This window comes from Centruroides vittatus, unplaced genomic scaffold (assembly GCF_030686945.1).
Source record: "Centruroides vittatus isolate TY-2023 unplaced genomic scaffold, ASM3068694v2 contig_559, whole genome shotgun sequence".
NCBI classification, from domain to species: domain Eukaryota; kingdom Metazoa; phylum Arthropoda; class Arachnida; order Scorpiones; family Buthidae; genus Centruroides; species Centruroides vittatus.
Genome location: NW_027122332.1, coordinates 1,195,325 through 1,222,760, shown reverse-complemented (window position 1 = coordinate 1,222,760; position 27,436 = coordinate 1,195,325). Strand labels below are relative to the sequence as shown.

General features: G+C 32.3%; 1 protein-coding gene across 1 annotated transcript; it reads right to left on the bottom strand.

Annotated features, from left to right (window-relative positions):
- Positions 1 to 3,004: 3,004 nt before the first annotated feature.
- Positions 3,005 to 26,742, bottom strand: LOC136978880 (BTB/POZ domain-containing protein KCTD5-like). The gene is made up of 6 exons (XM_067274715.1): positions 26,454 to 26,742; positions 23,936 to 24,044; positions 19,617 to 19,708; positions 11,352 to 11,447; positions 3,657 to 3,782; positions 3,005 to 3,047 (listed from the first exon to the last, which is right to left on the bottom strand). The coding sequence occupies exons 1-6, from the start codon at positions 26,661 to 26,663 to the stop codon at positions 3,018 to 3,020; spliced, it is 663 nt and encodes a 220-aa protein (XP_067130816.1). The 5' UTR covers positions 26,664 to 26,742; the 3' UTR covers positions 3,005 to 3,017.
- Positions 26,743 to 27,436: the final 694 nt, after the last annotated feature.

Genomic DNA, 27,436 nt, shown 5'->3' with positions numbered 1-27,436 from the left:
TTGATTTTCAAAATGGATTAATTTTATATTAAAATTTATAAATTTGAGTATAAGTTATATTAATACAACAAAATTATTATATTATTAAGATTTTAACAATGTATAATGTTCTTATCAAATGTCATATCAAATGATATTTAAATTTTAAAACGATGGCAAATTCAAATGAGAATCTTGATTATAGTACTTATAATAAGGAAAATCTCTATTCTGAACTCTTTCGGAAGACCAGTTAAATTTGTTCGAAACATTCTGAATGTGTATTTTCTTACTGTTGTATTTATAAGAATGTATTTAATAATATCAACAGTTTAAAATGTAATACAATATACATGGTCATCCAAAAAGAAGCCGCCATCTTAAATTATTGTAATTATGTTAATTATTATCCGAGAATGTCATAATGTACATTAAAACATTGGAAAATTGTCCAATTTTCACATTTGCCCATTACAATTTCTCACTGCATGTACTGTACCTCATATCACATGGCATACATTCTAACAGATACTGAAATTCTTCCTATGCTCATTACAGCTTATCTGTACTTCCCACAGTGGCCACAATTGTAGGCTCTTGTATTTCACAATGACAAGAGATTCCAACTTTGCAAACCACAGAACACAAAACTCCTCCTCTGTTGTGAATTTGCCATTTTGGTTTATGGCACTTCCTAGTGGTAGTAGACAGTGAGATATTAGAAGGGAGACAAAACTCAAATGGTTACTCTATCAATAGGTATATGTCACATACTTCTCAGATAATAATTAATATAATTACAGTAATTTAAAATGGTAACACTCATTTTGGAAGACCCTGTATTTATTAACATTCATCTCTGTTTTGTTTATTCAGGCTTGTAATGCTTTCATTCTTTCTATTTGTTAAGAATGTTTTTAGATGATGTTATTCAAACTCCAATTTACGAGTAAAAAAAAAAAAACATTTATTAAAGTTTGCTTTAATCACAATAAAATTTTGTCTATTTAAATTTTCATAAATATTTAACCTACTATATTCTCCAATTGAAATTTTCAAAATTATGTATAAACACAGAACATACGAAAAATTTTGCATGTGACCTTAATATTTATTTTTATAATTTGATTATAGAAACAAGAAGATGTTAAGTTTCAGCAAGAGATGCAGTACTTAACTCCTCAGAACATAATTTATTTTATAGTCCCAATTTTTTCAAATATATTATAAAATAATATTTTAAGATGCAATAAATAAGTTTTTGATCGACATTATCACTCCATACATAACATTAAGATGTTACGCTGCAAAGTCGTATTACCAAGTTAATTGGTAATGAAATGACTTAGAAAAAGAAAGATGCAAGAATAGTAATTGTGAGAAAACATTTAATTAAAAATGACAATAACTTCCAATATTTTTGGTAGAAATGTTGGAAAAAATCCTATATCTAAATCATAAATATAAAGTCTAATATCTAAATAATGATAAAGCAAAACTAAAAGATCGTACGATTTTATTAAAATCCTAAGAAACAAGAATAAAGAATTGCAGAAGAGTAGAACGGATGTAACATTGATCCCAGTTAAAGATAATAACAACCATAACAATTATTATATTTGTGGCACATCCAGAAATGTCAAGTAACAAATGGAAATTCACAAGAAAAATGCTACAAATGAGTGTTGTCCATTGGAAATATTGCACAACATAGAGACTCATTTTTCTTTGTTTTAAAGTAAAATATAAAAAAATCATATCTACCATTATCCAATTTCTTGTAAAATATTTTTTATTATTGCAAGTTTTCTGTGTATATGTTGTAAAAAATATCTACATATATTAACACTGAAAATTTCTGTTGTAAGATTATTTAAGATCAGAAAATTACATTTAAACTGTTGTTATCCACTATAGAAGCTAAATATTTTAATGTGATAAATCTGCTTACTCAAACAAAATTACATATCTTAAATTATATTGGCAACAATTCCATTATAATATTTTCTTTTTTACTATTTTCTTTTCTGAAACAAAACAATTCAATATCCATCTTGGGTTCAGTGAAGCCAGGCAGGACAACTGTATGGCGAGGGATGGGACCTAATATATTTGGGTCAAACTGGCCACGACTCAAACTCACGTCCTTCGAATTGGCAGGCAGATGTCTTTATGATTTGACTGTCTGTATGAGCCACTATATTATGCAACATTTCCATGAAAGTGATGCAACTTCACAATGATAAACAGATTTTAAAATCAGTTATGGAATTCCGCAGTACACTCTCGACTTTAAATATCTCAAAGTCAGATATTTAGTATGAGATCAGATAATGAAGGAGATGACCAATGTTGCTGACTAGAGCCAAAGAATCGGACATGGTCAAATATATTGTTCCATTTCTATTAGGAATGACTTGTATTCAAAACAACTATGTGTAGAATTGATACTATTATATATATGCAAATGGCATCATCCCCGCTTAACAGTTATTCGACATACTGATTAAATATATCAACTAACCTTTCACTCTTCTGTTATATCTATTAAATTGAGAACTCTTATTATTTCTCTGAATATCACTATGTGAACTATTACTGCATTATAATTTTAAATTCATCTTATAATAATTGAATTTTGCAAATATCAATAATATACTTTTCCAAATAAATATGTTTTTCTTTTAACAATTAATATTTCTTAAATGGTAAAATTTTTATAAGTTAACACAAATTTCCCCAACATTTTATAATTGGCAAGCCCTTTCGGGTTACCAGAGAATGCAACGTTACCTAAGAGTGTGAATTACGAATTCTCAAAGTTCGTAATTTATTAATTGGGAAACACAGAATTAACATTGTATTAAATATAAAAATAAAAGTCAAAATACGATAATTACTTTAAATTATGTGTTTCGTTATATATCAATCTGATTTATAAATACAATAATTCACAACATGAGTACGGGATTATTATTGAAAAAATATAGACAATGACGTTTAAATAATATTCCGTGCTTTTTCCTCATCTTCTGTCTCTACATTCTGTCTGCCTTTTGTCTCACAATCTATTAAAATTTCAAAAATATATATTAAAATAAACATACTCATATTGTTAGATACATTTATATAATGAATTATTTATATGATGAAAATAACTGATAAAATTACAACTCTGCTCAGAGAGATCTTGCATTTTTAATAGCAAAGCAGCATTATAAATATGAATATGCTAAATAAATAAGATTGGAGAATTAATTTCACGCCTATATTTTCTATGTAAAGTTTTTCGAGATTACTTTTTATGCTTATTAAAATTGCAGATGTCAAAATCAACCTTCAATTCAATGTTAATATAGAATTATTTTTTGTTAATTAGGTTTTAATTTATTTTTGCATGTTCCAAAATTTAAACAACATATTTAGATAGTTAACTAACACAGGACACAGTAGAATAATAAAACATAGCATAATAAGAAATAATATTTTGCTATAAAAAAAATTCCATTATAAACAAAAATTTTATAAAATTGTTAAACTAAGAAGAATTAAAAATTTTCTGCAAACGCACACTTAGTTTCAAACTTCGATGATATAAAAAATTCTAACTTTACCGGGAGCTCTTACATTGAAATTAAAAGTCTAACATAAATTCCCAATAAATTAAAAAGCCTTACCTTTCTGTCTGTCAGATCAAGATCCGAGGAACGAGAAAACGAACCCGGATATTCTCGAGATACGACAAACAAGAACTCAGCATGATTTTCATTACCATAGTTGTAAGACGAGCCAATACTAATTAACTAAAAGAAAAACAAACAATTTTTGTTAGTGCACATATTAAGTAGTTAAATAAATACAGAAAAAATGTATATGTATCCAGCAAAAATCTTAATAAAATAATTTAAGTTAATGAGAATGTTTTCATTTTCTCCTGAAGATGGCTCCATACATTCCTTATTCATCAATTGCCAAATAATTGACTATTTGTCCCATTTGATTTAGCACAAAATACAGATAAGGAATGGGAAATGGCAATACTGAATATTAGTCATGAGTAAATTGTCCACACTACTTGGTACCAAGTACCAAACATGTGGAGCTATTTTAATACAAATATATACTGTATTTACTCACTTATAAGATGAGGTTTTCATTACTTCAAAAACCTAGATCATCCTATACATGTGAGCAAAGGATTCTTTGTGTTTTTGCAATAATTTCTGTGAACTGTGTATAGTTCATGCTGCCATTATAGTCTATTTATCATAAGTTGGCACCTACAGTAAACAAACTAAGATACACCATTTTTTAGCCTCCATAAGTCAGAAAGGATTGGAGAATTATTTTTCCGTGTACTGGTCAATAGTACAAATAAGTAAAGACTGATTATCTAACTCCATTGTTTTTAAAATAATTTTTTATTTAAGATACACCCCCTCTGTTTATCAGTTTAAACCTATGTCCATCAATTAAAAACCACATTGCATCTCATTTGTCTGCAGAAAATAGTTCCTTGTTACGTATAAAATTATTAATGAAATACAGGTCACTTAGCAATGATTATAAGTGTAGTTATTTCATACTAGCAGATGAGCCTGACATTGCTCAGGCAAGTTAATTCTCATTATAATGGAGAATTAACTTACTTGATGATAACCTTACTTGAATAAAATGATTAATTTTAAATTCTAAAATCTAAAAACACTTGTTTGGAACATTATATTTCAAATTTGAAACAAATTCACAAATATTCGTTCGAATTTGTTTATTTTCGATGAATCCTTTTGGGTTACCCGAAGAGTGGAAATGATTAAAATATTTATTAATTTCCAAAATGTACACTATATGTACTTTCCTTCTTTATTATTTACACTTTATACTGACTAAAACTAACTCCTCTCCTTTTCCCTCTGAGAGTTTAATTTCCAAATTTTTTTTATTAGAGTGCATTCTCATGACATACCCTACTAAAACACAGTTAAAAGTAAAAAAATCGCATCTAAAATATTACAGTAGAAGCCGAGTTTTTTAGGATAAGCCTTAATCCTCTCCCTCTCCCCCACAGGGAGAATTTTGAAAAATCCCTTTCTAGTGTACATTCCTCATGATGTACCCTAACTGTATACCAAATTTCAACTCCTAACCATTTGGGTTCTGTGCTTATTATTATTATTATTATTATTATGTTGGGTTAAGTGAGATATACTCGGTTAACACCGGTGGCTGTGTACTATGCTGGACCAAAGTCAAGGCATAGTAACCGAAACAGAAATTAAAGAAGTGTGTGTGTCTGTATTCAGGAATTTTCTCACAATATGACATGTATTCAATATAGTGGCCTTCTGTAGTGTGATGTATGTGTTTCTATTCAATTCTAATGTGCCCAGGCTTTTGTGTAGTGTGTGTGGTATGACACCTGTAGAAGAGAGAACAACAGGTACAATAAGCACCCTATCCATCCTCCACAGATGCCTTATTTCCTGGTCGAGTTCTGTGTACTTGCTAATTTTTTCAGTGCATGCGTTTTGTATATTGTGAGTGTTTGGAATGGATATGTCTATAATGTATGTGATTTTATTGTGTTTGTCAATGAGTGTGATGTCTGGTCTGTTGTGGTAAATTGTTTTATCTGTGATTATGGCTCTGTCGTAGTACATTTTGTGCGTGTTGTTTTCCAATACTGTCTGTGGAATGTATTTGTAGTATGGTTCGTGGATATCTACTAATTTGTGTTTCTTTGCAAGCTCTTGGTGTATTATATTTGCTACTTGATTATGTCTGTGTAAATAATCTGTCTGTGCCAAGAGCTTGCAACCAGAGATGATGTGTTGTATAGTTTCTGGCATGATGTGACACTTTCTGCATGTGTCATTTGTGAGTGTTGCATCTTTTAGTATGTGTTTTCTGTAGTTTTTAGTATTTATGACCTGATCCTGTATGGCGATCATAAATCCTTCCGTCTCTCCAAAGAGGCATCCCCGAGCTAACAAGCTGTTTGACGCAGTTTTGTCAACAAAATCCTGGGCCAGATCATAAGGATGCCTGCCATGGAGTGCCTTTCGAGCCCACGCTTGCTTAATGGTCTTTATGCTTTTTATATGTTGTGTTGTGTCCATATGATGTGAGTGTAAGTTTAATGGTGTGCTATTTGAGTCTGCTAGAGTTACTGCTTTATGTAATTGTGATGTTTCTTGTTTTTTGTAGAAAAACTCTCGCAGTGACTGTATTTGTTTGTAGTGAAGGTTAACTATGTCAATCAGACCACGTCCGCCATCTTTACGTGGAAGGGTTAATCTTTCTGTGGCGGATTTAAGATGATGTTGTTTATGCTTAGTAAGTGTTGTTCTTGTTTTCCTTTGGAGTTGCTCAAGATCTGTGTGAGTCCAATGTATAACTCCAAAAGAATATGTAAGTACTGGAATGACATATGTGTTTATTGCTTTAACTGTGTGTTTTGCATTTAACTGTGTTCTGAGAATAGCATTTAACCTACTTTGGTATTCTTTAATTAATCTTTGCTTTATTTGTGCATGTTCTGTTAGTTTGGCCTGTTGGAATCCTAAATACTTGTAGAACTCGCCCTCTTCCATGGATTCAATAATGTTTCCATTTCCAAGTGCAAAATCTTCTTTCTTCAGGATTCCTTTTTCTATGTGAAGTGTTTTGCATTTATCTAGGCCAAATTCCATTTGTATGTCCTTGGTGTATGAATGTGTGATTTGTAGGAGTTGATGAAGTTGTTTTTGTGTGGATGCATAAAGTTTTATGTCATCCATGTACATGAGATGTGACAGTGTAAACTGTGTTGTTTTTTCCATGTCTGATATTGTAACCATATTGCATGTTGTTTAACATGTTGGATAATGGATTCAGGGCTAAGCAGAACCAGAGAGGACTCAAGGAATCTCCTTGAAAAATTCCTCACCTAATAAAAATTTGGTTTGTTTGTATGGAAGTGTTACTAACCCTGAGATGTAGTGTTGTTCTCCAGTGCTGCATAGTGTTTTGAAAGAATGCAATGAGTGATGGATGTATTTTGTACATGTGTAGGATATGTAGCAGCCAACTGTGTGGAACACTGTCGAATGCTTTTCTGTAGTCTATATATGCCATGTGTATGTTTCTGTGTTGTTTGTGTGCTTGCCGTAGAATGACTGAATCTATGAGTAACTGTTCTTTGCATCTCGTGGTTTCTACGGCAACCTTTTTGTTGTTCTGTAAGAATGTTGTGTTCTTCAACATGTTTGTATATTTTGTTTGCGATACAGGATGTCAATAATTTTTAGAGTGTTGGAAGACATGTAATTGGTCTGTATTGTGTGGGGTTTGTGGTATTGTTGTTTTTAGGTTTCATATAGGTGATGCCCTGAGTAAGAAAATTTCGCATGTCTTGTGGATTGATGATGATGTGTGTTAGGTGTTTAGCTAGTTCCTGGTGCAGTGATGTAAACTTTTTGTACCAGAAATTGTGAATGTTGTCTACACCAGGTGTCTTCTAGTTGTGTGTTCTGTTAACAGTGTATTGGAAATCATGTATGTTTATTTCAGCACAGGGCATAGTTGGTATGCTGTGCAAGTTTCTGTTCTCCTTCTCGATCCAGCCTGCATCAGCATTGTGCGTGACAGCACTGGATCAAAGAGAAGACCAATATGTTGTGAGTTCTTCTTCTGTTGGTGTGCCACTGTGCTGTGTATCAGTGTTTGCTTTGTTATTAATTTGTCTGTAAAAGAGTTTTTCATTGTAAATAATTTATTTTGTTGTTTTCGTAGTGTACATGTTTTGTATTGTTTGAGTCTACTTGTTTTGGCAGCAAGTTTTTGTTTTAGTGTATCAATGTATTCTGTGATGCGTGTGTTGTGATGTTCATGTTTTGTGTGTTTTTATTTTCTTGAAAATGTTTTTGAGCTGTTTCCTTAATTTGGGTGTTATGTTGTTTTTAGTGTATTGTGTCAGCCTGCCTAATTGCTGTCTAATGTCATTTATTTGTGTTTCTATTCTTCTCTGCCATGCAGGCTTGTGATAGAATTGTGTTTTCTGTGTATTTGTCTGTGATTGTACTTTCAGTCCATGGTGTGTCACTACTGTGACTGCCCCAGCATAAACTAATGTATGAATGTCTGCGAGTGTAGAAACTGAATGAATGTAGTGTGGTAGTAAGTGAGTGTTTACATAATTTAGTGTTTTTCCTACTTCCTTTGACGTGTTGATTTTTGGTATTCGTGGTTGTTGTGTGGGATCTGTGCCTGTATATTTAGTGAGTGTTTCTTGAAATATAAGTGAGAGCGTATTAACTAAATCCATGTCTATGTTATCAGTGATGGATGAGGAAGTGTCTGTAGTATCATTAGTGGTAATTGTTGTATGTGTGTTATTATCAATGCTTGTTGCTGGATTATCCTGACAGGTTACATGATCTTCATTAATGTTAGATGTTTCTGTCTGTTGATGTATTTGATCAGCAACCTGTTGTTTGATAAGTTCAAGTGTTGTTTGTGGAATAAGGTTGTTGTGTATAATTGTTCTTTTTTGATGAACAACCCTTTGTTCAGTGGCAGTGAGATGAGGATACTGTTGTGTGAATCTATGGTGTAGTTGTTGTCTGTATGCTGTCATGTTTGTTTCAAGTTTTGTGATGGTGTAGTAAGTACGGATGATAAACTCGTTCATTTCTACTGTCCATTTCATCCATTGGCATGGTTTTCCAGCCTTTGTGGTCTGTGGATGCATTGCCACAGAAACACCAAGGCTGGGTTGGTTCCTCACATCTGTTGAGGGCATTGCAGTAGCCATGCTTGGGCCGGTGCTGCTTTTGCCACCGGTAACCAAGGGAGACTGTGACCTATTTTTCGAACGTGAGCCTCTGCCTAACCCACGAATGCGGACCTTGTTAACCTGGCGACGTCCGAGCCGGTATCACACTTTGATCTAGTTATTACCATAATAAATATCACCACAGAATGTGGGTGTGGTCACTCTTAGCTTCATTTCTCCCCATAGACCTTACTGGCATGGGTGTCCCTACCAGGAGCTTGTGCTCCAGCCTGCATTGCCCTATGGATCAGTAAAATTACTGGGCTCTCCCATCACGACCAGGTAGTGACCACGAGAGAGTTGTTGTTGTTATTGTTATTATTATTATTATCATCATCATCATCATCAACCCATCTTGATTATATTATAAGATTAGTTAAATTGTTATTTTTAATGAATATTAGCATATTCTAAATCATAAAAAAATAAAATTTTTCTGGTCATGCACATTATAGTGTTTTGGTGTTGTTTTCCATTCATATTTGCCTTAATACATGCATTTGATAATATTTTATTTGTGATTAAACAAAATAATTAGATTTATTAATTCAATTCTAATGTTTTCTTTATATTGATCTTTAAAGTCACACCTCATCCTATATGCGAGATCATCTTATACGCAAGTAAATACAGTATATATACTTAAATATTTACTTAATGATGGGCTTATAATTATCACCAATTGGACTTTGTGAATGAGCAAGGATGACAAAATAAGTCCATTGGCAACACAAATGCTAGTGCCTTGGATTGCCTAGTCAGCATTTTTAATTTTAATTTTTCTTAATTTTAAATTAAATACTAAAAAATGATAAAAACTACTGTAAAACTAACGTTTTGAATTATAAAAATCAACGTAAAGGGAAGTAAGTTTAATTCTAAATGATGAGAACATTTCAACTTTCAAGGTCTTGGAGCAGATTAGAAAACTGTAAAGTCAAACATCTGAATAGTGCCATTGATGGGAACATAAAAAATGGCTGATTGTTGGAGCTTATTCTGTAGGTTTTTGTTCAGAAACAAAATAGGTTCAAAAATGACCTCCATTTACAAATAGTTGTTGTTGGAAGATGGCTGTTATTGGAGATTTGGCGATATAACAATACAAAAATACAATGACACTTATATTGTAAAGCAAGATTCCACAGCTTTATAATAAAGCTCATTCATCATATTTGGATTAACGAATCAAATCTGAACCATGAATGAAAAGATATCATCTGAACAGATTAAATCTTAAGTCTAATACACTTAAGGAACTCCAATGTTAAACAATTTCATTGCTAAAGATGTTACAATTCAGGGTCCATATTTGTTATACACCTTCTGGATGTGGAATTAACAGCTTTGACAGAAGAAATACATACTTCTGTTATTAGCTTAGTAAGTGATGACAGATTAATGCTAAATAATCATCAAAGTGTGACATGACATTATAGTAAAAAAAAAAATGACAGACAATTTAAAATCTTACAACTAAACATTACACAGAATTTTTAAATCATTAAAATTTACTAGGACTTCTGTATATTAAATAGGACTTATTATATTGGTGTAATTGATTGGACACAAAAAGATAACAGTAGTCAAAATTACAACAGTATTTCTTTATTTTCATCTATTTTACCTGAAAATACTATCAGTTGAGAAACCCAATAAGTTTTATTTAATATACGGAAATCCTAGCAGCCGATAATAATTTAAAATAGTATTAAGGACTAGAGGTATAATTGATTAACATTGTTTAAACATAATTATTTGGATGAATTATTGTTTGAAGCCCTGTTTGAAGAACACAGATTACGATATCTGATCTTCAGTACCATTTTATTTGTAGATCAAGAAGAAAAGTATCAGAACTAAACAAAAGTTTAAAGTTCTTTGGTGAGAAAATAATATATAAAACAATTATTTAAATCACACTGTTTAACTAATGATCCACAATTAAAACATTAACTAAATTAATTAATTAAAAATGCCAGGACAGTAATTAATACATTACAAAAATTCAAGTACAAAGAAGTACCACAACAGTGTCTTCTTTATTTGAAACATCCTTTACACACTTTGGGAACATACAGGCCTTACAGTGGAGTCGATCTTCCTTCATAGGCTACTTTCCCTGCCTTTTAATTAATCCCCTGGCATTTTTAATTACTTATTTTAATTAATGTTTAATTGTAAATTAATTTTAAGTGGTTGTGCCAAAACTTGGGAATAATTTTACTACCATTTTTACATATTGAGGCAGGGAAAGTAGCCTATAGAGGAAGGTTGACTTTGCCATAAGGACTGTATGTTCCCAAAGTGTGTAAAGGACATTTCAAATGAAGGCAGTGTTGTGGTACTTCTATGTACTTGAATTTTTGTAATTGTAATTAACTAATGATCTTGTATATTAAATGAGATGCACTATTAAAAAATAAAAATTCTTGCCAAAATATAAATAAATAAGTAAATAAATATATATATATATATACACACTTTTTATAAGTACTCAATTTTCATAAAAAACAAATATTCACTTTTATTTTAATAAAAAATTAAATTGTAATACCTGTTCAAATTTCCAACCATCTGACATTGTCGAAACCATCTGTGTCAATTCATCCTCGTGACACTGCAGAACACGGTAAACGTGCTTGCGATACTCCTGAAATATACGTATAGAATTTTGATTAAAAAATAAAACAATATTTTCATTTGTAATACTGAGATATATTTTTTTTATATTAAACTTGGAGCTTAACAAATCTTATGCATTATATTTCTATAATACATTACTAAATATCTTGCAACATGATGTATAAGGGGAATTTGAAAATATGATTCCATATTTTATTTCTGCAAATGCCATGACAGCATGCACTCAACCTGTTTAAGGCAGTGTGACACTCAATATTGGTTGTTGGCATCTAGAGCATTCGCTGACAACACGACAAAGCAGGGAGATGGCAAGTGTCTTAACAGAATGGGAAAAAGAGTGAGTGAGTGGCAATATTCCTTTTTTGTGGACAAAGAAACCAAGAACCAGGGAAATCCAAGCTTACAGCAAGGATGCTACAAGTTTGCCAATGGGAAAATAAATGTCACCAATGACTAGAGGAGTGGTTGGCACTTTATATCTACCAATATCATTTAAGACATTGATTCAGCAGTAAAGACAGACAATTCCTGCATTTTCAAATCACATTCCAGCTATCAGCTTGGATACAGTAAAGTGTATTGTAGATAGGTTGTGTAATCTTATGGATAAACAAAAGCAGATATACATGATATGTCCCTGATTTTCTTCAGCATTACCAGGAAACAGACACACTATTACAGGTCAGGAAATGAGATGTGGGTCTTCCACTATATCTCAGAGATAATGTTTTAGTCTATGATCTGCAATATTCACTGAAGAGTGCATCTGGTTGATTTCACATCTCTCAGTGTAACAGTAAAAGCTGTTTCATATTAGGACACTGAAGTAACTAAAGTTTGCATGACATTGCTCAACCTCAAACTGTAGCCACTACCACTAATCTCTTGAGCTTGTGGGCTGGGAAGACCTTCCACATCTATTGTATAATCCTAACCAGGCACTGTCAGACTTTGGTCTGTTCTCAAAGTATCAGAAAGGACAATACTTCATAAACAATGAGGAGATTTAATATTAGATCAGACGTGATTACTTCTCTTCCTTCTCTGCCAAATTTTATAGATTCAAAACTTTCTATAATGTTTAACAGACTTGGAACTCAAACTCTTATAGGCCATATTTTGGCTTCATGCAGTAGGCATCATGTCATTGTGTGTCTAATAGATAAAAATTCAGAAGACCTGTCTTTTGAACCATCCTTTATAGATTCAGTAAATAATTAAAATACAATAAAGCATTACAATAGATGTGGAAGGTCAATACAGTGCTTATGTAAGATGCAAAAAATGCCATCTCATGTTCACTTCATTTTGAATTTAATAATTCTTACTAAGCATTCATGTAATGCAATTGACACTAATATTAAATTTGATGTCACACTATCTAATATCATTCAATCACATCATTTTTTGGAGAAAATTATTGGTTTTTCTAATTTAGATGAGGTTTGCATGTTTTGATGGCTTCAACACCTGAACATTAATTTTCAACATTCTTTGTTAAAAAGCAAGTATTGTGTGGGCTTGAGATAGAAAATGACAGCATTTAAAGTTACTGCAAATAAAACAAAGTAATTTTACAGTTATAAAATAAAATATTTTGATTATGTGCAGAAATTTCAAATTATTATAAAAATATATTTCAAGAATACATCAAATATAATAAATTTCATGAATATGCCAAAAAGGATTTTATATATGCACACTAGTAGATATATCTAGTGCTACCCAGGCAAAAAGTAAGAACAACAAACATTAAAATGAAAACCATATTAAGAGTTTTGATATTTTAGCTACCATTGACATGTTTATCGAAAAGTATTAAATAAATTACATTAAGAAAAAAAAAAAAAATGTAACAAAACAGAATAAAAATGACAAGATCTACTTTGAAGAAGAAAACAAAACAAATTGATTTTATTTAAATTCATATAATGAAAATAAAAATAAATGAACAACGAGATTTTGAGACAAATGGACCAAAGATTCATACTTAGCACCCTGGAAAATCCTCAAGTACATATATGATTATAACACTTACGTGTTGTGGCGTTACAGGAGTGGAGTCTTGGAGAATGAACTTGTCTGGCTTTAGAAAATGAACTCGAGTTCATTTTCTAAAGCCAGACAAGTTCATTCTCCAAGACTCCACTCTGTAACGCCACAACATGTAAGTGTTATAATCATATAGTAAATGTTGGCATGAAGTGACATTGTATTATACCCTCAAGTACATTTGTGCTTGTTAATAATCAGAAAGTATGGAATGGTACAATTTCATTGGTCGAGTAGACAAAAATCGACGTTTTTCATTAGAAAATAGCCATTGACATCTGTCTGCATAAGAAGACAATTCGAGACATCCAAATTTTAACATACTATTTGTAGGCAGAATATGAAATGGTAATTGGCCAACCAAATTTCACAAAAATGGCTCAAATATTTAAACTTGGCACCCCAAAAACATTTTGTATTAAGTAATTTAATTTTTCCTACTTGAATGTCACTATCTTGCTGATCAGAAAGGGCCCACTACAGATAGAGGGTTGAAGTTAATTCAACCAAACATAGTCCTTGATCTCTTCCCAGACAAGATGGTCCCTGAGAAGTTTCATTGCATTTTCTCAAACCATGTTGAAATGTACGAAGAACAAACTAACAAACTTTCTTCTTTGTATGTTAGACACATGTTTCTGGTTTAAAGTACAGATTAATCTGAACCATTGAGTGATTAGAGATTAGAGGCAATTATTTGAGACTATCTAATTGGAATTGATTAGGGATATATTTTCAACACATTTCTAAGAGAAAATTTTAAATGAATTATTACATTTCCAATAGAATATCTCCCTTTGACTAATCAAAAGTTGTATTCATACTAAAATAGCCAATATCATCATCTTACTTCCTTTACGGAATAGGAAAGGGTAAGTGGATCATTTATCCAACAGAACATTTTGGGTTAAATTTAAAATGGTAATTTATTATTGATATAAATTTTGCTAAGAAAGATTATTTGTAAAACATGAGTACAAGTAAACAGACTATATTTTTAGGATTATTCAGTTTGGATTCTTGCAACAAAAAATGTAAATTAATCAGTCTTATCACACTTGACTAAAAGCATAAAAGGCTCAGTATTAATCTACATGATATCATAAAAAGTCACATATTGATAGTATTGCACTACATTGAACATCAATAGCAAAAATGTTTGTAATATTTTAAAAACAAATCCTATAATAGCATAAATGTTGTACAGTACCTCAGACATGGTACTGCACAATGTAATAATTTTCATAAATCAAAATTTGATTTACAGTAGAGCGTTGTTTATCTGAAAGCCGATCAACCAAAATGTCGGTTGACCAAAAGCGTTCCAGTCGAACTGTGTTGTGCTGAATCGAATGTTTTTGATACTAGATTAACTTCCGAAATATAATTTTTCTGTTTTATATTTTTCAATATATTTATTTTGTTTGTACAAAATAAAGAAATAATTTTTAATGATACAATAGCCACGATTATTATTATAAAAATTTTCGTTAGGCTTAAAATTGACAAAAATTCAATGTAAAGCAAACATGCAACGGAGAAAAATTTCAACATGGGATAGGTTAATATATTTTTTCGTACATAATCGGTTATCCGAACAACCTCAGTCCCCAATTGATTCGGATAAACGACACTCTATTGTAATTCAAATATATGAGCAATTACTAGTTTCTGGATTTCATCATTGAATAAAATTGTATAGATTATTTTAATTTTAATGATTGTCATAAATTACTAAATATCTTAAGCTATAAAATAAGAAATGAGATAAATGGACAGTTATATCTGATAATATATGATAAAACTGATTATCAAAATGCACACTAGCAGCCTTGAAAATTGCATCATTCATAAAATCCAATAAAAATGTATGCAAAGGTGTGTAATGCAACTAAAGAAAATGTTGATGCAAATAAAAATATCAATCTTCATAACTCCAGCAATGTTTAGAGTTAACTTCATAACTGATCAAAAGCATTTTTATCTTAATATATTGATTTTTTATTTGCATTAAAAATATGTTTATTTTTTAAATTAAGGTATCATTTTGCTACAGATTTACAAGATGCTGTAAAGATTGTATCATCATGAATATGAGAACACTTTTAGCAAGTTTTTGACAGTTAACACCATGTAATTGTTGCTTTGAATTCCAAGGGTTTATCCTCTCATAAAATAGTACTGAGAGTGCATTGTCATCAACTATATTACAAATAAGATGTAAACATGGAAATATTGAAAGAAAAGTTGAATTAGGAGGTGGACATGTGAGTACATTGTGCCATGACAGGACATTCTTGTATGCTGAAGTGTCTCAGCATGCAAGAATGTACTACTACCAGGTTGTTCAATAAGTTTTATCGTTCAATAGGAGATGGCGCTATTAGGTTTGTCGTTTTATTACTCTAAAAATAGTACTACTATTTTATAAACACGTGTGAAGTTTCATGTAGAGCTGTCAACTCATTTCGATATTTGCAACTGTTCAAAGTTGACGTGTCAGTGTATTTTTTTACAATGGAAAAAATTGAATATCGTGCAGTGATAAAATTCTTATTTTTGGAAGGTGTAGCACCAAAACAAATTCATGAACGATTGGTAAAAGTGTATAAGGACTCTTCACCTTCAATTAGAACAGTAGAAAGATGGGTTGCTGAATTTAAACGTGGCCGTACAAGTCTCGAAGACGATCCACGTGAAGGACGTCCAAAAAGTGCATCAACACCAGAAATCGTAGCAAAAATACAGCATATGGTTTTGGAAGATCGTCGATTAACTGAGAGAGATTTAGTAGAAGCCCTAGGGATCTCATTAGGCAGTGTGAGCAATATTTTGGCTGATGTTTTGGGTTACAGAAAGCTGTGTGCACAATGGGTGCCGCATTCGCTAACTATGGAGCAAAAACACATTCGAATGCAACTTTCTCAGCAACATTTGGAGCATTTTAGAAAAAATAAAAAGGATTTTGTGCGTCGTTTCATTACTATGGATGAGACTTGGGTCTACCATCATGATCCTGAATCAAAACAAGAGGCTAAGGAGTGGTGTGAACCCGGTACTTCGGCTCCGAAGCGAGTTAGGGTCCAGAAATCGGCCAAGAAGGTGTTAGCATCAGTTTTTTGGGATGCAAAAGGAATTTTGTTCGTGGATTATCTCCAAACTGGTAAAACAATAAACTCAGACTATTATTGTAATCTTTTGGACCAGCTGGATGTAAAAATTCGTGAGAAAAGACCTGGTTTACAGAAGAAAAAAATCATTTTTCATCAAGATAACGCACCCTCTCATACAGCTCAAAAAACCATCGCAAAAATCAGCGAATTAAAATACGAATTGTTGCAACATCCTCCCTATTCGCCAGATTTAGCTCCCTCTGACTTCTGGCTGTTCTCACATCTTAAAAATTCATGCATGGGAAACGATTTTCATCGAACGAAGAGGTAATAGCAGCCGTGGAAGCGTATTTCGACAGTCTTCCGGATTCTCACTTCAGGGATGGAATCCATAAATTAGAAGATCACTGGAACAAGTGTATTGAAGTTCAGGGAAATTATATTGAATAATAAAATGTATTTCAAACCATAAAATTGTGTTTTTTTTATCGAATGACAAAACTTATTGAACAACCTGGTAGTTCTTCCAAACTGAAAGTAAAGTGGAAAGAGAAGACAGGCATAGAAAGTGAATACACAAACTGTGTGAAATTGCTTCTAAAACATGGATTTAAAAGCCTAAAGTCCACGTAAGAATCCATTACTGACAAGTAAAATCTGCAGATAGCAGCTTATCTGGGGTAAATGGGATATAGACTGGAGTGTTGACATATAGGATTCTGTTATGTTTTTGAATGAATTCACATTTAACCTGCATGGATCTGACAGCAAATCCTTTGTTAGAAGTAGAAAAGACAAGACCTATATCAGGAATTGCTTGATGCAAATAGTAAAGATTTTGATCAGTCAAATGATGTGGATACATATCAAATAAAGGTGTCAGCAGACTAAACTTTATAAATGGGTCTGTGAATTGCAAAATGCAACAAAACATCTTATCTGCCAAGCTAATTCCAACAATTGAAAAACAATTTTGTGACAAGAAATCTGGCATTTTCCAGGACAACTCTTTATTCCAGTAAAATAATTCCTGCAATAGACCCAGACCATATGCCTAAATGGCACAGGTAATAGTCCCAATCTCTGCACTGTTGAAAACTGCAAACATATTTTGGGCATAAAATTGCAGAGAAAAGGTCTGAAAGTAAACAGCAACTGCAAGAGTGTATTAGAAGAGTTTGGTATCAAAGCTTGGTATAGAATACTATAAGAAATATCCTCCTTCACACTATGCCAGAGTGCTGCAAAGCTGTTATTAAAGCTTGAGATGGTCCTTTGAAGTATTGGGATACTATTCAACAAGAAATAACTGTATGTGCTATGTTTTCTGGGGTTACTTATGCCTTAAACCCTTTTTCTGCTTCCATAGCTGTAATGACAAGCTCTTCCAACAGTGGTCTATAACAGTATTGGCAGTATTGGTAAGGCTATGAAATGAAATAACATTCAACTAGCATTATATAAATAAATGAAGTGTTTTGGTTTATTCTTAATGTGTAGTACAGAGAAGAAATCATGATCATACAAATAAGCTTAAATGTGTACTTTGCACTTCTGTTTAATGCTTTTTATTTAATGCTTTTTAGTATGTCATAATGACGCAATTTCTGTGGCCACTATGTATACATTATAATTTAAATAGCTTGCTAACAATAAGGGGGACCAAAATTATAATCAAAGTAATTAATACAGGAAAAACAAGAAAATTATTTGATGATAATATATGCTTAATTTAAATAAAAACAGATTTTAAATTTTCAAAGTTTTCAAATAAATTTAATTGGGGTCTCCTGCCCTTAAGCTTTCCTAGTCTTGACTTTCATCTATCTAACTCCATTCTTGAGATTAAGGAGGGACAGACAAACAATAGTGAGAATTTATAGGTCTACAATTTTTTCAAATTGCAGCCCAATTATTATAAAAAAAAAAAAGCTTAATTTTAAAGGTAGAGATCAGTTTTATAAAAAACTGTAAATGCTAATAATGAGTAAGATCATTAAGTCCAACCTCACTTTAGATATGACATCTGACACCCCCCCTCTCTCTCCACCCCAAAACTTTTAACCACTAAAATTTAATAGTATTAATCTCTGTAATACACAAACTTCCCAGCAAAGGTTCAGAAATTTTCGATAAAAAAATTATTAAGCTACAAAGTGGATAAACAAAATTGTGCCTCCTCAAACACACACATACATATATACAAACAAAATGCCTGATTTTTTTTGCATTTCTCGACATTTCAAGGTCCCCAAGTCCAAAAATGTAAAATCTTGGGAAATCAGTTTTTGACTGACTGCTGTACTTTCCCTCTGCTATACGAAACAGCTGAAAAAATAAAAATGAATTTTTCATAGGCCTTTACAAAAATGGATACATATTACGTATAACAACATCTACTAGTCAAATAAATGTCACATATTGCTGTCTAAGTTTTAAAAATCTCAAACTTGAAATAATTTATCAAAGTTACTTGAAACATGCTCAAAGTATGGATTTAAAAAAGGGCATTTGATAATAGGGTTGGCATCCAATTATTACACAAAGCCAAATTAGAGAATGGCAAATAACCATAAGGAAAATAGTACTAATAATGACAAACTGAAAGGAATTTCATACCTTATAATTTCACCATCACCAAAACTTTTCTAATATCTATATTATAATTTCAAACATATCTATAAGAATCATTTATATATTCTAAAGAGCTACCAAAAGGTTAAATGACTCCAAAAATCCAATAAGTTTTAAGTATTGAGAAAGAAAATAGTTTTTAAAACACTAACTTTTATAAAAATGACTTCTCAAAGGTGTATAAAAAAAGCAGAACATGTAGCATCAAGTAATATTGAAGTTAAATAAAAATGAATTCAAGATAAAATATAAAAGAATCATAATTATTTCTACTTTTATAGAATTTCTGTAAAAAAAATTATTAGATGAGTAATTGAAGCTGAACCCAACTCTATACTATTCAATGTTATTTAGATTATAAATATAGACTTGCTTACTTTGGTCATGATGGCATTCCTTTCTTGAATTCTTTCTTTTACCAATTTAATTAAATCCACAATATTATAGAATTTTGCTTCTTCTAAAACACCTAAAAAATAATCAAGTGCATCAGAGTAGTTTCTTAATTATCATAATAATATTACATAATTATTATAGATTTATACATGCATATATATTCAAAATAACCTGTACACAATATGTAAATCATATACACAAAGTGCAGAAAAGTTACTGTGCAGTGTCAAAGGTTTAAGTAAAGTTTTAATAAAAGTAAATTTTTACATACAATACTACAATTTATCCTATGGTAAATGCCAGAAATGTTTCCCAGTGGGCCCAAAATCAGGGAGGAGTAAGGTCCAGAGATCTTGTGAGCAGGATTCCAAGGGAGGGAAATTGTGCAATTGGCAAAGAAGTATTCCAAAAACTGTAGTCCAAAAACCAGAACATCTGTATGCAAGTGGTAGCACCATCTACTGCAAAGCAGATATGCGGGGCATACAATTTATGGGTCTTGTATAAAATACCGTATACACAACTCCAGTATTGTTACAAATTTCTCACTGCATGGTAACTTTTCGGACAAACTGTATGTCTTGTAAAGTACTACTTATGTAAAACACTGAAATTTAGCAGTGGCGTGCCGTGACATTTGATGATAGGGAAGCTGTGTTTCTGTAAGAAGCCGACTTCCAGGGGCAATCAGTTAATTGCGCGTCAGTAATAATCTAGGGTCCATTCGTACATAGGTGGTGGCTGTAGAGACAAAGATGACAAGTATCTGACAAAAACCGTTTATTTTAACATAAAATAAACATACACTATGTACAAAATAGTTTGCTTTAGGACAATCGGCCGTTCGGACGTCCTGAGCGTCGATGTGGTTCTTTGATGGTCGATCGAAGGTGGCTCCGGGACAGTGGCGTTGACGAGTCCGTAAGGCACGGGGAGACTTTGTCCGTTGGAGTCGGGGACACGGTCTAAGTCCGAAGTGGCACAGGTTACAGGTTGGCACAATAGACGAGAAATTTTTTTTTTTTTTTTTGCGCGTTGACACACGGGTTTTGGTTATTCGGAACGTTAACCGAGTGCCAGGTGTCCTCGATTGTCGGAGATTATATCAATCTCCGTTCTTTCTTTCATCCATTTTGATTGGTCGTTCTCCCTCAATCACGCTTCCCTAGTGGTGGATCCATGGTTACTAAACGTAACGAGACTCTTACCTGGAGAGTGAGAAAAGTCAAAATCGAAGATAAATTCGATCTTCCACCGATCATAGAACGATTCCTTCCGCGATTTATGGTTTCTGCCTGGCAGTTTGATATAAACAATGGGTGTCCGACTACAAGCGACTTTTACTTATGTTTTTTTAAACTAATAAATTTTTCTCTAAATTAACCGTTTTTTCGCGTCTTTCGTGACGGGTCAGACCTGTCCGGTACATGACATTTCCATAAAAGTTTTAAACAAATACTGGAAATGACAAAAATAAACAATTTATGTATTTTAGTTGTAAAATACAAATAATACATAGGCCTACATAATACAAATTGATATGATACAAACAATGATAGAAAAACTTTTTAAAATTTTTTATAAACTAACTTTATTCGGCGATTTTTTCCGCAAAGTCGTTAATTACTTTATCATAAAAGTCGCTGGTCGTCGACTCCATCAACGCATTTGAAAGCTCTCTTTCTATCGAAAGCAACGCTAGCGACGACAATTTTTCCTCTGACCGAGTGTTCCTGGCCAATGTATGAATTTGCTTCGTGGTCGAAAAACTGCGCTCAGCAGACCCACCGGTAAATGGTACCGTAAATATTAATGATATTAAATTATATAATTCTTTTAGTACGTCTTTGTTCGGATCGACATTAATTATAATATGTTTTATGTTTAAGAGTTACTTGTCGATATAGTCCGGACACGAATATAAATACTGCGATTCGCTACGTAATTTAGATAAATCAAAAAATTTCCCATAAAATTTACTTAATTTAAAGAATTAAAATACGCTCGGAAAAATTGTTAATAATTTTAATATTATGAAAAACATCTAAAAGTGATAAAAATTCTAAAGATTTTGTCTGAAAATCTGTCAATATAATTATAATTTTCTTTTACTTATACTGTAATTAAATATAACTTTGCAATAAAACGTGCATAATGTACAAATGTACAAAATGTACATAAAAATAACATTGAATACTCTTTATTTTTTAAATCTTAAACAATTCACTTAGTCAGATAGCTCCCTACCAAGTGGCTAAAGGATAGAATCGTTGGAAGCGTTACACGTGTGTAGTTTCCACCAGCTAAACCGGCTGAGGTTGGTGCTCTGTAAAGCGCATGCGCCAATGCCCTCTGGCCGCTTTACACCATTCAGTTATCCTCGCCTTGAAAGCTGTCTTGGAAGCGCTTCCATTCCGCCACTGACATTCGAATATACAATAGCAATCTTATCGTTTTTTTCACATATAGTATAAAATTTTTTAATAAGATACATAATGCAGTTATAATGAAATATTAATTTTAATTAATTCAAAGTACGTTAAAATATGAAAATTTATATTTTAGAAAATACAAGGGAAGGTCATTGGAAGGTGGATGCGGTGCTTCCACCGCTTCCAATGACGGCACGCCACTGAAATTTAGTATCATAGTCTTATCATAATCTTAATGCTCAATTCTGAGAATCATTTTTGGCTTACAAATAACAATAATTACTATTATTCGTAAGCATTTTGAGTCGAAGATGACCATGTTACAACTAAAAATGTTTCTTAAGTAGATGTACACCTCATCTACAGTGACTGTGTACTCTGCCCTATCTATCACTAGCTAAATAGTTTCCATATAGCTTCCTTGCATTTTTCTTTCAATTTGCACACTGTTCAGCAGTTAGCCTACATCCTTTTGTTTTTTTCCTAATAATAAAGTCCAGATCTTGGTGAATATTACAGGTATACCTCAAGTTACATCGTTCTCGATTATACGTCATTTGTCAAAAAAGTATATGGAAAAATAAAAATCAAGTTTAAGTCATTTTATTTGACTTTACATCCGTCCACCACAAATATTGAAGTCGTAATATCACTAGAAAAGCGTTAAAAACACATAAAATCATATTAAAATATGTACATTTACAGTAAATTTTAATATAATCATCATAAATCCTAGAGAACGAAACATGAAAACATCAGTGTTCCTGTGTTGTGGTCTTATTTAGCGACCTTTAAGTGCTCATTATTGGCGTTTTCCACCGTAGTTTCGACTTACGTCGTAACTACACAACTAAAATCAACTTACATTGTTTTTCGACTTACATCGCCTCTCCTGGAACCAATTATCGAAGTAAGATGAGGTATGTCTGTAAATTAATTTATTTTCTACTATTGCAAAATAATTTTAATAACTGTATTTGTTATTTATCCTTCAAATTCATGTTATTTTATAATGTCTTAGAGCAAACCACATTCCCAAATAAAGAGTCCACGATGTACCGTAAACATCACCAAATTGTAAGCATGTACTGTACATGTATTTGTAAATTTAGATTACTTTTTTCTGTACTGTATTAAAAACTAAAATTTATTTGTTTGTAAGCTTAAAATAGATTCTTATTAACCATATATTATTAAAAATGTATTTATAAATAAAATACAGAACTGGGAATGGTAATTTGTGGTTTAGCCTAGTGACAAGTAAATTCAACTTATGTCATTTTTCTACTTACGTTGCCTCTCCTGGAATAAATTACCAACGTAAGGTGAGGTATATCTGTATTATTATTCATATTCCTTAACTATTCCCATATTTCCCATTTTATATGCTTTTGTAATAGCTCTTTGACTTGAGGGAATTAGGTCTCAAAATTAGTTTCTAAACTTTCTGTATATTTTGCTTTGTTCTTGCAGATTTGGCTTAGCACACAATATGAATTTCTCGTTTTTTTAATGCTGCCGACCATTTTTGCCAACATTTTTGATAATTCTGCAAGCCAATTTTTTGCAAGCTGTTGAAAATAATCTCAAATTTGCATGAACAGCCTCCATATATAAATGTGTGTGTAATGAAGTTGAGTTGCTTTCATTCTATTATAGGTTAAACTTATTTTATTTGGAACTTCACAGATCTAATTAAATGCAATGATTACACATTATTAATGTATAAAATTTTATTTCTGTATTATTGCAAAATGTATCAGTATTAAATATTAATAATTTACATAAATTAAGATGATTAGAAAGAGTGTAAATAAATATATTATATAATTATTAGTATATTTAATGAAGAGTTTTCTTAGCTTTACCTTCTTCGGCTAAAGTTTTGTTAATAACTAACTTTCCGTGTCGTAAATAATTAAGTACTGGACCAAAATAGTCGGGATCTCGATCAATTAAGTAAGCTCCAGTTTCATCCTAAAATTTAAAAAAGTAATGAATAAACAAATGTAAAGAAATTTTAGAAAAAAAGCAAACATTTTCAGTTGTAAAATTATCATAATTTTATAAATATTACAACATTTGTTTCTTTCTGTGTGAAATATTACTTCATAACACTTCATGCCTTTATTATTTCCCATTTTTATTTCCATATCCACTTATTACACATTTTGGGAGCATTATCTCTTCTTATCTGAATGGGTACCTGTTATTCACATTTTTCATTTTTATATTAATTCAAATATTATTTGACAAAAATTCCAATTAATGATTATTTGATTTTCCTAATTATTTAATAAATTAGAAAATTTTTAATTGAAATAAAAAACAGTAAGGCTTTGTTTGTTCCTAATTACAGTAGCTAAAGATGTAGCTTTGAATCATCTCACTTCAAGAACAAACATTCATATTTGTCAATTTTAATCAAGAATTCTTGTGTTTTGGGTAACCATTTTAAATTAATAAAAACAATGGAAGTTATCTGTAGATTTTCCTCAATTCTTCACAAAAATTAAAATTATTTTTTCAAATTCTTCTGAATGACATCTTTCATATTGACAATTAAGCTCACATATTTAGATATCAATACATATTCTGTTTTGTGTTTGATCTATATAACTTGATGATGTTTATTTAATACAATTAATACATTTGTTATTAAATTATTGCATTTTTGCTGGTTCTTCATGTTTCTGAGTTCATTTATTACAATACTACATAAAGCTAGCATAATAGTAGTGACTGAATTATACTCACTGAACGGATCTCTGATAATTGTTTTTAGAATCTTCAATCATCATAAGGTAGAGTTGAGAGGATAGTGAGATGACCAAAGTGGTTCTGGCATTGGCCTACCATTCTAGAAATCTGGAATTGAATCCAGGCAATCAACTTCCTAGGAAGTAGTCTATCCCAGATACATTAGACCCCATCCCATGCCTTCACCTCCATCATGGCCTGACCAAATCCATGATAGGTAGGATTAAAAAGGCCCTCTTAATGCTCATAAGAAGGAAAGAGAGAAAGACTCATGGCTCAGGAAGAATATGTGGTGGCTAAGCCACCTCAGTTTAATCGGCAATCCTCAGATAATATAAGCTTTCGTTTTCATCATGCTTTTTTTACACTCAGACTCTAACTAATAGATCCAGCGCTAGCCAGAAAAGAGAAAAAATCAGAAGTTTTTTTTAGCTTACCCCCATAGTCCTAACAATTTAGTGACTGGAGAGAGGGGGGAAAAAAGGCAGAGTTGAGAAATTCTCTCTTCCCCAATATTCCAATCCAAATTATTACACATCAGAAGTTTGAGGAGTCCACACCATATTAGATTCATATTCAATCATCCACCAAATTTGTTATTGAGATAGTAACTGGGAAAGGTAGATTGGGCCATTCTGCAAAGCAATCCCTTGTCATCTGGATTGCTTTGCAGAATGGCATTATTATTAGATTATTTGCATTCTATATACCACAAACCTATTCTAACAATAATTTTTTGGTACAAATACAGTTCTGAATAAAACAGTTGTGACCTTGACAACTCCAGAAGATAGAACAGAAGAGAAAATATGAAGAGGCAATGTGGAAAGGGAGATAAAGAAGTGGCGATATGAGAAAAAGGGATACACAAATGAGGTAATGTAAAAAAAAAAAGACGTGCAGGTTTTTTTGGCTGCAAAGCCTTTCCGAGTTCCAAGAACCACACTATAAAATCTGGCACCCCTTCTCGAGTCAACGTCACGCAACACGAAACAATATCACGAACACTTTGGAGGCAAATGTCTCACCGAGAGTCTCAGTTAGAGATAAGGTTTCTTTGACATTTTGGTAATCTAGAGGGAGTCTAAAATTTGGAGGTATAATTACACCTCCAAATGAAACAGTCAGGACTTTATCAGAGCCATAGATCATACCTACAGGAGCAAAAAAACAAAGGAACCGCACTCTACACGCAACCCTCAGCAAGATATAGCCCCCGAGATCGGGAGTTGCATCGTTCCGCCAGACTATCACATCTGACTGTGACTGTGCCAATCTACTCGACCATTCACAGAGTACTCAACATTATATAGTTTCAGGTGGGTGCGAGGGCTCATACCCCATACAGACACTTCAGTGTGAACAACAGCTCAAACCAAAGCGCACGACTACATGCGGAACATTGCTTGCCTCAAACGACAGGGCACACAGAGAATGGACAGTACCACCAAAGGTCGGTTTTTACCATTACCAGTAATGGTAAAAACCGACCTTTGGAAGCAAATATCCGGTGAAGGATCACATGTACAGGTACGGTTCATTAGACATTTTTTGATCGCACAGGGGGTCTACCGTTTGGAGAGGTTTCCCCCCTCCTCGATTCTAGAATCTTACAGAAGAATTTACCTTTTTGGGGTTGAGGTCGGGGTCATTTTGGCACAGGCGATACAAGTAGGAGTTGGGATCCCTGCAAAGAGTGGTCCTGGTTGTCAAGAAGTAAGTCCCTCCGACGTTCAGTCGCACCCATTGATCGTGACGAGTTTTATCGTCGTTCTCTCGCTCGTAATACATTTCTTCGTCCGAGTTATTTAAATGCATCTCTATAAAATGATTCATATCATTACCAAAAATATTTAAAAATTAAGATTGATAAAATGCGTTTGGCTCGATTCATAAACCCTTCTGACGTTTTACGTAACGAGCGTTGTCATTCGTCAATATTTACTGACGCATCTGGCAACACTTGTAAATTTGGGCGTTGTTTTAAAATTTATCGTAAATAAATCTTATTTTATAAAAGAATTATATATTTATTTTGTAATTTAAAACGAATTTTAAAATTAAAGACCATTTCTTTTAGCGAATGAGCTATTTTTAAAATTTGACTTCGGATGGCCGAACGGTCGAGATGGCAGGCTACCGCTCTGGGGATGCGGGATCGAATCCGAACTGGTCGAAAAATTCCCAGGCATTTTTCGGGGGTGATCCGTCTGAATATGTCGGGCCCCGCTCCTCATCACTTGGCAGCCTCATTGTTGGGCCTGACCGAATTCATAGTGTGCTTGTTCATAGAGGCCTTCTTAGTGCCCAAAGGGCGAAAGAGATAAAGAAAAACAGGAATTGAGTGTTATATGCGGTAGGAAATCGATTTAACTTTTCTTTTTTTTTTTTTTTTTTTTCCACCGGTCTTTTCGTAGATCACAATGGTAATGTTATCGCTTTTAGAATTTATCATATTTTGCTTATTTTTGCGATTTAACGTGTTGGAAACTCTATCCTTAGATAAATCTTTACCTCAAATAACATTTATCGAAAAAAGTTCTGTATTTCATTTTCGGATGGTGGGAGTGCTATAAAAGTTCGACGAAATATGGACAGCGTTTCGCTAC